At 40.7% G+C, this 16,250-nt stretch overlaps 1 protein-coding gene across 1 annotated transcript in view; it reads right to left on the reverse strand.

Annotated features, from left to right (window-relative positions):
• The window catches only part of LOC132097533 (transmembrane protein 132C-like), a 262,244-nt gene that overhangs the window by 110,979 nt on the left and 135,015 nt on the right, over positions 1–16,250 (reverse strand). Inside the window, exon 3 of the mRNA XM_059503315.1 lies at positions 8,311–8,454. Within this exon, the coding sequence (XP_059359298.1) occupies positions 8,311–8,454 (144 nt within the window). The remainder of the gene's footprint in view (positions 1–8,310; positions 8,455–16,250) is intronic.

Genomic DNA, 16,250 nt, shown 5'->3' on the forward strand with positions numbered 1-16,250 from the left:
GCGGGAGCCGGAGAGGATCGACCTGCCCCCTCGTCCATTCACACCAGGACCTTGTCCCTCCATCAGTGATGAAGAGAATAAAAAAAATGCAAGAGAATATTGAAGAAAGCAGAAACTGGATGACAGGTCCAGCGTGGTGATGGAAACCGATCCAACACTGGAGTAATGAGAAAGAAAAAAGATGAGAGAGAAGTGAGAAAAACTCACGAAAAATGAATGGTCTCTGCTGATAGTGTCATTTACTTGGAAATGCTGTCTGTGTTGGTTTAGAGCACGGTTCACTGGAGGAAATGATACAAACACGATCACAGTGCAATTTGCACACCATAAATCCAAAATTTGCAAGTCGAGCTAGAGTTTAGGTTATTGTATTGTATTTGATACATCAGGCTTTTATAGTTATTTACTGATCATAGCATTTAAAACTCATTTTTGAAGCATTTCTTTTAATTTCCTAAATTTTTATCGTGGATAAAAACAATAAATCCTACTAAATGTCTGCATATTATAATGTTTTCTGAAGGATCATGTGACACTGTAGACTGGAATTAAAATGACATTTTAAAATATTTGAAATGTAAAATTACATTTCAAAAAATACATTTAAAATATATTACATTTATATTAAAGATTATTTAACATTTTAATAATATGTCACAATATTACTGTTTTTACTGTATTTCTAAACAAATAAGTGCAGATTTTATTATCATTTTAAATAAAATTATAGTAGTAAAAAAAATGTCATTGTGAAAATCAGCAAGATTTTAATGCCAGAAAATTAAATAAACTTTTAATAAACAATTTTTAAATACGGTGGGCATATTACATTTCAATGTAGATTTAAAAAAATATATACACTTTAAGTATGCAATTTGTTCAAGATTGTAGAAGTATTGAGTGCATTTCCCATATAGCTAACTATGGTCATTGGCTCCATTGAACTCTATTGGTAACGACGGAACTTGTGACCATAGTTGCTTTTGGGAAATGTACCCCAGACATGCATTAAATATGATACATACAGCATTATATCTGGATAAACATTGTCAGTTACAATGCCCTTCTCCATCACTTGATTTTTCCTTTGATTGATTACTGGTGCAGTGATCAATAGAAAATCTCATTTAAATGTGTTTGCGCTAAAAAGACAATGACTGAATATAGTGCTAGTCTATAGTGCAGCGCTATACCTGTGCAGAGAGCGTCTGGTTAAACTTCATTGTGGGCGGGTAATGAATAAGACACAGGTGGAGCAACTGTTTAGTAAATTAGCCACTGGATATCTACAAAATGTGCTGGATGAGAATAAAAGAGTAGAAAGAAACATACAAAACAGAGAGAGGGAATAGCTCAAGCAATAAGGGAAAATGAAAAAGAAGCCAGATGAAAGAGGGAAATGGATCATACACAGTAAGCTCAGTGGTGCTTCTTTTGTCTTTAAGAAGTGCCTATGCCAGCTGGAGAGATTAGAGATCTGGACGTCCCAACAGACCTAGATTAAAGCTAACAGGCTTTATTTAGTCCTAAACTCCTGGTTTTAGATCAATGCCGGACTGGATCAAGTATTAAATTTGTCATATGACATGACTAGGGACTCCCTATTACAAAGGCAGCTAGGTAACTCCGTTAACGTTGAATTCAATTTCACAGTATCATATTAAGAAATGGTACATTTCTGTTTGTCCGTGTGATTTTTACTTGCAACGTTATTCTTTTTTATTATTATTATTCTGGATAGATTAGACTTTGGTCTAACAACTATTTCGTTAAACAACTATTTAAAATCTCATGACTTCTTTATATATAGAAATATGAACTGCATGGGAAAAATGCAGTTTTTCAATTTTTATAATATCACAATTATAAAAATCACATGATAAGGGAATCATGTTGTTTTTAATTTACTCACCACAATGCTGTTCCAATACTGTTTCTTTTTTTTTTCTTCTGTGGAACACAAAAGGAGAATTTGCTGAGAATATTTTGGCTGCTGTTTTCCATATAGCCTAATGAAAATAAATGATGTATGAGACTGTCAAGCTCCAAAGTGACAAAAGATGCATCATAAAATTAGAAATCTACTTTAGTAGAACACTATATTCCAAATCTAATGTATATGTATAAAAGCAGCCAACATATTCTTCAAAAATCTAACCTTTATACATGGAATAACGAAAGTCATACAGGTTTGAAAGAACATGATGCCGAATAAATTATGATATTTTTTACTTAAATATTCATATAATTAAGCGTGATCTACAACAGCACATTTTTACATGCTGAAAACAAAAAAATATTGGACAGCATATTCTAATAAATAAGCTTCAATAACTGACTGAGTTTGTGCCTGGAGTTAAGTTCATCCATATACTTCAATACAACCTCTAAACAGCTTACAGAGAAGTGGGAGATGACGAAAAACTGCTTAGAAATCTATTTATATCAGTAACACTGTTGTGTTTTAGCTCATTGACACAGATTTCACCGCCTCAATTCAAGCAGCAACAATTTAAACTAAACTTTTCCCCCATAAATTGAATTTTATAAGACCAGCATTATTACAACTTCCCAAACCTACAAAGCAGATCGGTAATAGGGCTGCACGACTGGCAAAAATCATAATTGTCGATCATTCCCTTGAAATTTTAATTGCGATTATTAATTACGATTATCACAATTTACAATGAATGATGTTTATCCCATTTTCGGATGCCACGGCATGCCGTATGTTATATATGGAAAGAAATAAGCTGAAAACACTCTAACTGAAAAACCTTTAGTGCTTTTCTATAGTATTAAGCCTCAAATATCAACTATACATTGGATTGGTTTCTTCTTTAAATGATAAAAAAGTAAAAATAAGAATGGTATCATAATGTTATACTAAACTAAAATTAAAACAATGGAAAAAACCCTTAAGATAACATGTAGAAGAGAAAAAAAAAACGCATCCTAAGCAGGCAGAATAACATAAGTGGGTTTTGAACGATTAATAGCTGCTTTGAACGATTATTTAATGGTGGCATCCATAATTGTAATCGCGATTAGAAATTCGATTGTGCAGCATAAATCGGTAGTGGTTCATTAATATTTTAGTACTTTAGTACACTGTTGTTTACACCACAGCTTAGTAGTCTGAATACATACATATTAACAAAAATAAACAAACAAACCAAAAAATAATAATGGTAAATAAAAATAAATATAGTCACATATAAACACACCGCACAGCATTTTTTTTTTCATGTTTCCAAAGAAGTCTCTTATGAGCATCAAGGCTGCATTTATTTGATCAAAAATATAGTAAAAACTATTTAAAATAACTTTTTCCTGTTTTTAATACATTTTAAAATGCAAACCATTTCTGCAATGCAAGGCTGAATTTTCTGCATCATTAATCCATTCTTCAGAGTCGCACAAATTCTTTTAGAAATCATGCTAATATGCGGATTTGCTGCTCAAGAACCATTTCTTATTAGTATAAAATTGTGCTGCTTAATATATTTGTGGAAACTAATACTTTTTTCTAGATGAACAAAAAGTTCAAAAGAACATTTATTGGAAATGGCTGCCCATTGCTCCGGGTGTGTGTTCACAGTGTGTGTGTATGTGTTCACTGCTCTGTGTGTGTGCACTTTGGATGGGTTAAATGCAGAGCACGAAGTCTGAGTATGGGTCACCATACTTGGCTGAATGTCACGTCCCTTTTTTATGCTTTTGTAGAAAAATAAATACATTTCTTTAACAAAATTTTTATTGACCCCAAATTTTTTAATGGTATATGTGTATACATAATTTGTTGAATAAGTAAAAAAGCATTAGAACAAAGCAGAGGAAACCATCTTTCAGTATGATTATATTCTGCTTTGGTGGGGAAAAAAGAGAGAAAGAAATAAATGACATTTCTGATACAGACAAGGTGCATACTCTGCTATGCAAAAGGCCTGTTTACTTAGGCATTTCATTTCTGCGGTGACACACTGGGCTTCATGATAACACTGCGCTTAATCTTTCAAGTTTACAGACTTCCACCCAACTGCATTTAATGTGGAAAATTACACCTGTCACTGCAGAGCCCAGTTCATTAACTCTACTTCCAGATCTGTGGAGAAATGCGATTAAGAGTATGATGACACACAAAGACTGCAAATCCAAACTTAATTACGACCAGCATGTTTTTTTCTTCTGTATCCATCAACACGGTCTCCTATTTTCCAGATTAATTTGAGCATGCAAATAAGATTTTTAAATGGACTAAACAACTTTCGGACGAAGACCCCCTTGGGTCACTGATTCAGTATTTTAATATAAAGGAGAAAGTGTGATGTACTGTTAAATATTGGGTAAGTTTAAAGGGCTAGTTCAACCAAATAAGAAACTTCTGTCATTTAATCACTCACCCTCATGTCGTTCCAAACCCGTAAGACCTTCATTCATTGCCAGAACACAAATGAAGATATTTTTTGATAAAATCCTAGAGCTTCTGACCATGCATTGACAGCAACACAACTAACACATGTTCAAGGCCCAGAAAGATAAGTAAATCTGTAAAATAAACCATGTGACATCAGGGGTTTAAACGAAAACAAAGAGTGTTACAATACCCCCCCCCCCCCCCATTCCTACAGTATTAGTGAAACCGGTTTGAAAACAGTCATTATTTTTCCATTTCCGCTTGGTGACACAAGTGTATTGGAAATGAAGCATTTCGGCTTTTTGACTTCATACATTGCTCTGACAGCTTTCAACAACTTCAAAGTAAAATCTTTTCCAAAGCAAACTCTTAAGTCCATCACATGGTATTAAAATCCTTCCTTTAATAACTCTGTTGATGTCCAGTTATTCTAATCCCAATATTACTATTTGACGAGTTGAGGAAAATCTTTATTTAGACACATTAAACATTTATAGTGGCACCAGAAGGAATTTGGCACTTTTAGAAAACTTAAAACAAACTTAAACATCAAAAATGCAAAACATCAAACCCAAAGGCATCTACAAACAAATGCTGAAAGAGTTTATTTATTTATTTATTTTTCACGACTAACTATGTCAAGGTCATTTTTTTAGAAGATGTGTGAAGTCAGTTCAAATAAAGGCCACTTTCTTGGATATTCTGTTCTGTAATGCAAAGGTCATCTGTGTTTCTCCAGTTTCAGACACTTTTATGTCCCAGTGGATGATTTTTATTAAAACTAAGAAAGTTAATCTCTTTATATTATCACACTGAAATTTTTTTTACCCTTGTCCCAGAGCCAGACTTTCAATCTAAAAATATAAAAATTCATTGTAAAAATATGAATTATTAACTATGATGATCAGACAAAGAAACCATGTTTATATTTATTGTGTTAAAATAATTTGTATGAAATTTTCAAAAACTGTGGCTGCCCTTCAATTTTGGTTTGTTTTTTATTTCCCAAAACGTCTTTGTACTTGTTTACCAATGAAACAACAGTGTTAGTAAAGAGATTGGGATGAAACGTATTAAATAAACTAGTGAGCGTGTGCAAAGTATGTTTTAAGAAACTTTTTACACTTTTTTTTTTATAGCTCCACAGGACCAAAAGCACCCATAGTTGAAGAAATGCATACATTTTTAAGTGTTGCTTGAAGGGAAAGTTCACCCCAAAATGAAAACTTGATGTTTCTGCTTACCCCAAGGGCATCCAAGATGTAGGTGATTTGTTTCTTCACTAGAACACAAACTTAGATTTTTAGCTCAAACCGTTGCAGTCTATCAGTCTTACTATGTAAGTGGATGGGAATAACGGCTAAAACTTCTTCTTCTTGCTTTATGGCAGATCGCAGACTTAGCGTTGCATTGACACTCTATCTACAATCTCAATTAAGAGTGTTAATGGTCCACATGAGAGATAGGTGGCAGTATTGCACTTTTATATGGAATGATATTCCGGACTTTATTCAAAAGGAATTGCAAATTGTATTTGCAATTGCGTTTTCAATTTGTGGATGCATACAATGTGACATAATCCAAACGCAAATGCAAATCGCTCATTACCATTTTCATTTTCGTTTAAGCGAACACACAGTGTCTGCCAAATTTAAAATGGAAATGCAAAGTCCATTTGCAATTGTGTTTCCCTTATCTTACGAGCTATGAGCTTGTCATATTTAAATAGCAATATTAATTACCACATTTGCCTTTTTCCTCTCTCTGCACTGTGCATGTAAACTGCCAAAACTCAAATGGAATCGCAATTCCTTTTGCATTTGAATTTCCAACGTCTACACGGAAACTTGTCAATCAAGTGACAGGGGTGGGGCCATTTTATTGGGAGTGTTTTCATTGGGAAGTGACGTCACTCACAGCCGACGGTAATAAATAATTATTAATTAATTAATGTGGACTTTTTCATCTAAATACTTAATAACCGATAAGGTTAAGGATGTGTCTTACAAATTACTTCATCTTTTCTATCCTGTGAAGCTTTACTTTAAAAAGATGTTTCCTGATATTGACACTTTGTTCTTTTTGTGGTCCTGAACACAATCTATTTCTCATCTCTTCTGGGAATGCACATATACAAGTCTGTTCTGGAAGAATTTTTGTATCTTCGATCGTACTAAAATGTACCATGTTTTTACTATGGTAAATATGAGTTAACGATGGTGTTTATAATTAAACCACAGTAGCCACAAATGTACAGTTGTCTGAGACGTTATGAAATGTTCTTTAACATCATGAACCATAAAATGTAGTCAGTGGTCTGCAATGGTTTATTTTCATAATAGGTAAACACAGGTCACAGGTGAAGTTAAAACGGTCACATTTCCTTGATTCAGCAGCTGCACGATGTGGAGCCGAGAGTCTTGTCTTGAATTTAGAGATCTGGAGTAAATTCGGTGTAGATCGGTATCTCGGTGGTTTCGTGACTGTCGTATCGCGGCGTGCCGTCTTTTAGCGCGTGTTCGAAACCCGCGCCAACACAGATGTACTTTATTTTTATTTTTTTGTTTATCCTACTTACTTCAGCCGCGAAACGGGCGATCATACTAATAACTTGTAATCTTTACAAGAATATCTGAATCATGCAATGAGCAAGTCTGCGTTTATTAAACAATTAATATCGTGTCAGTTTGTGCTTTCAGAATCGCCAAATCTACTGCCGTCGTTCCAGCACATCTGCAGCGGAGACCTGAACCAGGAAGTTGGTCACCAGATAACATGGTAACCAGTTAAACCGTAACACCGGGAAGATTAGGCAAATAGACTGGACGTAGGTCTGCGCGCGTTTCTCAATACAAAGTACTCTGATTTCGGACTTGCATCCACAGTAGTTCAGACTTTGTGCATTCGACTCAGGAGTGTGATGTCTGCGAGGACGCAGGTCCGGTAATTCTGCAAACAGCAGCGTACTTGATAACATGTCAGATGTTAAACACAGAGAATGTTGTGGCCAAAATAAGACTCAACTTTACCCCCTAGTGGACGAAAACGTCCCCAACAACGCATAAGGGTTAAACGAAAATGCAAACGGTAATGAGCGATTTGCATTTGCGTTTGGATTATGTCACATTTTATGCGTCCACAAATTGAAAACGCAATTGCAAATACAATTTGCAATTCCTTTTGAATAAAGTCTGGAATATCATTCCATACTTTTAAGTCTGCGATCCACCATAAAGTAAGAAGAAGAAGAAGATGACGCCTCATGTGCCTGCTGCTTGAGGACGCGCTCAGGAGAGTTCTAACAGTTCAGACATTGCATGAATCAGAGGTAAAAATTTATATAAATACTGTTCAGTTTCTTGCACAGAACGATCGTTTTGTGTCTTTACACATCACCACGAGCTGCAGGGTTTAATTTGGTTTTGTTTGTGTATGTTTTTTTTTTTAATTGTTTGTTTTAGCTGTGATTCCCATCCACATTATAAGTCTGATGGACCACAACGGTTTGAGTTAAAAATCAATGTTTGTGTTCTACTGAAGAAACCTACATCTTGAATGCCATGGAGGTAAGCAGATAAACATCGAATTTTCATTTTTGGGTGGACTATCCCTTTGAGTGACCTAATTCTTTTTGAGAGATATTACATCATCACAAAGGTCCTGCTCTCTCTGCAACAAAAAATAAAAATAACAATTTCTGGTTATATCCAAAGTTTGAGTGAGGACCTGATTAGATTACACAGACCACATGTGCATGTAAATAGACAAAGCTGAGACCAACAACAATATCTGAAGCTCTCAAATTCTTAGACATCTGCATGCAATTTCCAGCAAGTAAATTACAAGACAGCCTTCATTTCAAACTGAGGATGAGCTAGTTTATGGTAACTGACCTCTGTCCGTAGCTGGACTCCTTACGGCGACAATGAAGTGTCACAATCCTGTGACCTTCTGTTCTGACATCTTGACTAACCATCCAAAGCGTGGGGTTACTGGGTCGAGCACCAAGGAACGCCACTCCATCTTTTAACTTCACCCTGCATTATAGAGAAAGACAAAAAAAAGAAAGATAAACATCAATGCACTACAGTACGTACTGTACATCACAGAAGCACACATCACTAAGAAAGTTGAATATTTTTGACATTACTGAGTGTTTGATTTGTTGATTCCAACATAATATTTTAATAAACATTAAATCAAACATTTAATAAACAATGCCAATGCAAAAAAAGGCATCTGAGTAGATAAAGCCCTGTGCTTTCCATTTACATACCATTCACTAATGCCAGCAGATTAACATACAGGTAATAACGCACTACTTGCATGTCAACTGTACGAACCACTTTCTGCAGGATCTATCACCCTCTATTTCTGCATTATACTAAATGAGAGATTTATATAGAGCTGATTGAGTCCTGCTGTTGAAGTGCTTCAGTCTCTCTTTGTCTCTCTCTGGCCTACACTTGACCTACTGGAGAACAATCCACATTAGTATTGAGCATTTAACCAGACACCTGATTATAACTATTATAAGCTTTCAGGTTTTTTTTTTTTTTTTTTGCCAGCTGAAGAGCTCTCATAGTTAAGTAGAGCCTGTAGCAGATTTTGTACGCACCACTTGAGTTGTGGATAATCTACTCAGACCTATATAGGAGCTAATATACAGACTGGGAAAATCTGAATGTTTTAAGCAGTAGAATGAGAGATTTGAGAGATTTTCCTGACTGAAGATTCAGCTTTAACAATATTTTCCTAATAACTTAAACTTACATCTTAAACAATCTGTCTACATAAAATTCACATATCTAAGTTTCAATGGTCATTTTACCTGGGACACAATAAAGGAAATATGGAAAGCCATTTTTGATGATGCCCAATACTGTGTATGCTTAGAATGAGGTGATTATAACAAAACATGGATTTATTTAGCCATGAAATGTGTTATTTACCCATAAAATAGACAAAAGGGGAATAGCTTATTAGAATCACACAGACAAGAGAAAAATATATCTTTTTAAAGCACAATAGAGCTAAATGCCATTTTTTTCACAGTAAATAAAATAATTGTTGAATGATCTTATGATCAAAGAAAAATGTGACATGCAGATAAACCCATAATTCATTTATTCAATTAACCAATAAAGCCAATGCTATTTTATTTTTAGTTCAAAATAAAATAATAAAAAAACACAAATTAAATTATTCATTACAATGTACATGTTTTTTAATGTTACTTTTTTGTTGTTTCATTTTGAAGACCCTTACGCTCACCAAAGCTGCATTTATTTAATCAAACATATAGTAAATATATACTGAAATATTGTGCAAAATTATTCCAATTTAAAAGAACATCTCGGGTTACGTATGGTAACGTCTCGGTTACGTATGGTAACCCTTGTTTCCTGAAGGAGGGAACGGAGACGCCACGTCGGTGACCGACAAATATGGAATATCGCTTCGATAGACCAATCTACTTCGAGTGTACACTAAATGAGCCAATGCACATTGGCATGCAATTATTGCATCCAGCTGCCGCTGATCACTGCGTGAGTATAAGAAGGCAGCAGGTGCAATGCATTCCAGTTTTTCGCTGAGGAGCCGAGCCGGGGACCTGGCAGCTCAGCGGCGGTACAGCAACCATGGCGACGGGACGTCGTAACCGAGACATTCCCTTTCAGTCAGTCACTCTTGACGCCACGTCGGCGACCGACGAATATGGGATCCCTATCAAAGCGCCATGGGTGCTGCCCCTTCCAGTGCCCTGTGCGAGCCGCCTGCGCCCCTATTAGGTGTAGGCCGGGGCTCAGAACAAGTAGCTCCACTCACCGTTGTCAAAGCACTACCTTACTGGGTGAGATTGGATAACACTGGGAAAACGTACCTGGTCCGCTTGGAACCGGAATGCTGCGGAAGCCCCATCCTTCCGGAAGGAGGTCTCGGAGGGAAATACACATATAGCATCTGTTTAGGAGTATATGGAGAAATTTGAGGTGATTAAAAACCCTCTTGGGAAGGCAGAAGTCTGCCGGGAAAACACGGGCTCTAAGGCTATACCGTGGAGTATACACATACGAGTACCACTTAGGTCTCAATATGGAACCCACCCTTCCATGGTTCTCACGGATACATCAAGAAGGCATGGCGCCGGATGTTCCGCCGCGTCCAGCTGCTTAGGGTGATGGAGGATCTCAACAGGGTCTACAGTACGGACACTCTGGAGCAGTTTAAGCAAGCCGACACTAACCGGGGCCTCTCAGTGCCACTACTCGTTTGAGGTTAGAACACCGGCTCTACACGAAGGGAGGATACCGGCTCTACACGAAGGCTATAGAACCTAGCGAACGTGTTAGGGGTCGCCCAGCCCACAGCTCTACAAATATCTGTCAGCGAGGCGCCACGAGCCAGCGCCCAGGAGGATGCAACACTTCTAGTTGAGTGAGCTCACAACCTGAACGGGCAGGGCACATCCTGAGCCTGGTAAGCCAGGGTTATGGCATCCACAATACAGTGGGCCATCCTCTGCTTAGAGACGGCACTCCCCTTCTGCCGGCCTCCGTAACAGACAAAGAGCTGGTCTGAGGTCCTGAAGCTTTGTGTCCGGTCTACCAAGCACCTTAATGCTCGGACGGGACAAAGCAAAGCCAGGGCTGGGTCTGCCTCCTCCAGGGGCAGCGCTTGCAAGTTCACCACTTGGTCTTTGAAGGGTGTAGTGGGAACCTTGGGCGCGTAGCCAGGCCGGGGCCTCAGGATTACCTGGGAGTCAGCCAGCCCGAACTCTAGGCACGAATCGTTGACCGAAAATGCATGCAGGTCCCCTAACCTTTTTATGGAGACCAGTGCAAGCAGGAGCAGAGTTTTTAATGAAAGAAACTTTAGCTCAACTGAATGCAAAGGCTGGAATGGGCCCTGCTGTAGTGTTTTAAGCACTAGAGACAGGTCCCAAGATGGTATATAGGGGGGCCGGGATGGATTTAACCTCCTGGCCCCTCTAAGGAACCTGACGATGAGGTCATGCTTACCCAAAGACTTCCCATTCACGGGGTCATGGTACGCAGCAATAGCAGCAACCTGGACTTTGAGAGTGGAGGGAAACAGCTTTCGCTGTTTTTTTTTTGTCCTGCAAAGTTTGGCTCCAACCCTAATCAAACACACCTGCCTTTAATTTTTAAGTGAGCCTGAAGACCTTGATTAGTTGCTTCAGGTGTGTTTGATTAGGATTGGAGCTAAACTTTGCAGGATAGTCGATCGCCAGGAGCAGGGTTGGGCACCCCTGGTATAAGGCAAGGTGCGCTGCTAACAACTCTAGGCAATTGATTTGCCACTGCAGCTGCGGGTCCGTCCAAACCCCTGAGACTGCATGCCCGTTGTACGTGGCCCCCCAGCCGGTGGTGGAGGCATCCGTGTAAACCACAGCATGCATGGAGATCTGCTCTAGGGGCACCCCTGCCCGGAGAAATGCAAGATCTGACCACGGGGTGAGGGTTTGGCGACAGGCCGGTGTAACTTGGACCCGGTAAGTGCCACGCTTCCACGCCCACCTCGGGACTCGGCCATAAAGCCAGTGCTGGAGGGGTCTCATATGTATTAGGCCGAGCGGTGTAAGTGCCGCGGCCGCCATATGCCCCAGGAGCCTCTGAAAGAGTTTCAGTGGGACCCGCTGTCCTGCCCTTGAACGTATTCAAGCAGGCTAGCACCAACCGCGCACGTTCCTCTGTGAGGCGTGCTGTCTGTTCGACCGAATCCAACTCCATACCAAGAAAAGAGATCCTCTGCCTCGACGAGAGTTTGCTCTTTTCCCAGTTGACCCGAAGGCCCAGCAGGCTCAGGTGCCGGAGCACCACATCCCTGTGCTCGCACAACTGATCCCGAGACTGTGCTAGTATCAGCCAATCATCTAAGTAGTTGAGTATGCGAACACCTTGCTCTCTGAGGGGAACGAGAGCTGCCTCCGTGATCTTTGTAAAGACACGGGGAGACAGGGACAGCCCGAAGGGCAGGACCTTGTACTGATATGCCCGTCCTTCGAACGCAAACTGCAGAAAAGGTCTGTGGCGTGGAAGGATGGACACATGAAAGTACGTGTCCTTCAGGTCGATCGCTGCAAATCGATTCAAAAATAGCAGATCCAAGATCGGTTGTAACCCACCGCCTTTCTTGGGTACAATGAAGTAAGGGCTGTAAAATCCCGTCCTCATATCAGTTGGTGGGACCGGCTCTATTGCGTCCTTCGCCAGTAGGACTGCGATCTATTCCCGCAAGACAGGGGCATCGGACGCTTTCACTTTAGTGAAGCGGATACCGCGGAACTTGGGGGGACGCTGGGCGAACTGAATCGCATAGCTGAGGCTGATGGTCCGCAGAAGCCAGCGAGACGGGCTGGGTAGTGCTGACCAGGCCCTTAAAAACCGTACAAGCGGGACCAGCGGAACCACAGCCGTACCCGCAGTGGGGCAGCGAGGTGGAACACAGGGACCCAACTCGGGCGGCTTGTGAGCAGGCCGGAGTGTGGTGTGGGGTGCAGGGCTCACCTGGTTCCACGGGTTGGCAGAGGGTGCGCGAGTAGGGCCTTTGTTGACGCTCTCGAACCGCCCGCTGCTGCCATCTGGTGAAGGAAGAGGATGAGTGAGGTCCGAAGCTTGGCCGTCCGCAACTCTCCGTGCCCTCCTGGGACCCAGAGATAAGGGAAATTGCTCTTTTATCGAGTATTTGGGTACCGTCGGCCGTGAGGCCAATGGCGGGAAAAATGAAAAAAATGTGTCGTATCTCCTTAGTCTGCTTCTGGGCAGCCGAGAACTGCTGGGCGAAGCTCTCGACCGCGTTGCCGAATAGGCCGGTCTGGCACACGGGGGCATTGAGGAGCCGGACCTTGTCGGTGTCCCTCATGTCTGCCAGACACAGCCAGAGATGGCGCTCCTGGACCACAAGCGTGGACATCGCACGACCCAGGGAACTCGCGGTGACCTTCGTCGCTCAGAGCACGAGGTCAGTGTCGGTTTGGAGTTCCTTTAGAACTTCTGGGTCGTGACCACCCTCGTGCAGGTCCTTCAGTGCCTTAGCCTGGTGCACCTGCAGTAACGCCATGGCGTGTAAGGCAGAAGCAGCTTCCCCGTAAGCCGCATAGGCATTGAGGGTGGTGAGGGAGGAGGAGTAGTGGTCCCCAGAGGGTTGGTTCCCTGCGGGGTTTGCCACCACTGTGACCCTCAAACCGCCTGTGCTACTACCGGAAGTGGATATTGTCTGTCCGCCAGAACGAGCCCCAGATCGCGGCAGAGGCAGCGGGATTCTGCCCCCCTAAAGGTTGCGGAGCCTGGTGTGCAGCTCCGAAATGGTCATCTTCCCGCAATGGGAACATGACTCATCCACGAAAACCACCTCAGCGTGCTTGACGCCCAGATACGTGAGGCAGCGATCGTGACCATCACCCGGTGCCAGGTAATGACCACACCCAGAAACGCACGGGTGAAACGACATCCTTAAAAGGACGATCCGTCGTCTTTAAAAAGACGCACCCATGGAGCTCTTTTAGAGAGAATTTGCTCTTTTAGGAAATGCTCTTTCAGTGCTGAGGCGCACAGGGGAGATGGCCGCTTGCCACACGACAGGGGATAGTGCAGCCTGAAGGAACGACCGCCACTGTAGCACCATCCCGCCAACACAGGAAGCTTCCCAGAGCGTGCTGAACTCGCAGTTCACCGTAGACACAGTCAAGGCAAGCAGAACGACACTGTCGCTCGGCTTCGAAGCGAAAAGCTGGTATGCATTGCACCTGCTGCCTTCTTATACTCACGCAGTGATCAGTGGCAGCTGGATGCAATAATTGCATGCCAATGTGCATTGGCTCGTTTAGTTTACACTCAAAGTAGATTGGTCTATCGAAGCGATATACCATATTCGTCGGTCACCGACGTGGCATCGAGAGTGACCGACTGAAAGGGAACTGTTTTCTGTTTTATATATTTTTAAATATAATTAATTATTGGGGTGCAAAGCAGATTTTTCAGCAGCATTACTCCAGTCTTCAACGTCACATGATTCTTCAGAACTGATTTGATGCACAAGAAACATTTCTTATTATTATCAAAGTTGTGTTGCTTAATAATAGTGGCAACCTTTTTTAAGTATTCTGTGATAAAAGGAAAACTCAAAAGAACAGCATTTGTTTTTATATATAAGTATCTTGTAACATTCTAAAGAATGCTTTATTTTTATTTTTTTGGTGCTGTGCCTGCTGCTAGAGTGTACCATCACTATTCCCAGTAAAAATAAAACGGGAACACATGGTTAACATTTACTGCGTACAACAGTCTTATAGTGACAAGGGTCTCTATAGTGACTAGCGGGATAAAAAAATATATATATATACCACATACAAAGGAATAATAGTCTAACTGAAAGAACTACTAGGAAGAAAGGCGGAGAATTTAGGCCAATTCACCCAGACACACTAGCGTGTCATCTGTAATGAAAAAGCAGAGTGGATGTGAGCTTGAATAGATTCCATTTTCCCCACGCTCTGAACCACTCAGGGCCAGCAAAAATAGAGAGCAACCGAGGTACAGGCCGGCCACAAGCCAGTAATAGGATGACAAATGGCCGGCAAACAGCCAATCAAAATACTCTGTTGGGTGAGGAACCGCATTAGCATGTGACAGGGGGCCATGATTGACTCAGGGGAGATAACAGATGGAAAGGCACCCGAAATGAGAGAAGTCTAGCTTGGCCACACATCCCTCATTACTAGCCTCCTCTGATCCTTGCCCTATGATTCATAATTTGTTCCACCATTGAACAACAATGTGCGTTTGTTCGAGTACACAGTGCTTCATTAAATTTGTTAAAGCTGGTCTGTGAACAGATGTGGTCAGATGGAGAATAATGAGCTGAGTGATGGCAGTGCAGGTCTGAGAACAGGACACATCAAAAAATATGAGCGTGTTGCTCGTAATGTTTATCTTTATTCTCCAGTCTCGAAAGACTAGGGCAAAAAACAACTGCCCCTATATCTGAGGTTGGTCTTTGACCAACATGCTGAAAGTTTAAAAGGTGGCAGATTGTGGTGTCACAGTAGATCAATTCATTACAAGGGTAACATATTCTTGGCATAAGCATAATACCCCTGTGGCTAAACCCGAGTCTGCAGCTGATGCTTTTTGAATATGCTACAACTCCTTTAAAAACTGTCTGCAGCTCATACTGTATTATCAAGATACAAAACAGACAAATAAAGAACTCAAAAACCATCAAAGTCATCCATAACAAGCCAACTATTTCGCTTTCCATGCCCTGAAAATGCTATATGCATGCGGATTGTAAAGGACTATTTTTAAATTTTTAGGTTGAAACTTATATAGTGCCAAATGAGCTTGATGTGCCTTTCCTTTCTTAACAAGAACAAACTGTGTTTGAATGTGAAGTTGAATGTGAAGCAGAGGCGAGGCCAGAAATGTTTAAGTGGGTGGGCCTACATAAATCTGGGTGGGCAAAGTGTAGCATACGAAAACTGCATATCAAATTGCCAACAGAAAATACTGCACAAAGATTCAATACACGATACTACTAAAGCATTGAATAAATTAGTTTTAATGTCAACATTTACTAATACATTATTAAAATGAAAAGTTTTATCTGTTAACCGTACCGGAGCTAACGAAAAGTAGAAATTTTATTAGTCATCAAAGATTAATTTATACTGTACCAAATGTATTTCTCATTGTAAATGTTAGTTAAGGCATTGCCAAACGTTAACTAAAGTTTACTGTATGCAAAGCATTACCTTCTTAGATGATGGGGCTTCGCAGATGATCTCATAATCAAGTGCCTCAGTTCGCAT

This window comes from Carassius carassius, chromosome 21 (genome assembly GCF_963082965.1).
Source record: "Carassius carassius chromosome 21, fCarCar2.1, whole genome shotgun sequence".
Taxonomy (NCBI): Eukaryota; Metazoa; Chordata; class Actinopteri; order Cypriniformes; family Cyprinidae; genus Carassius; species Carassius carassius.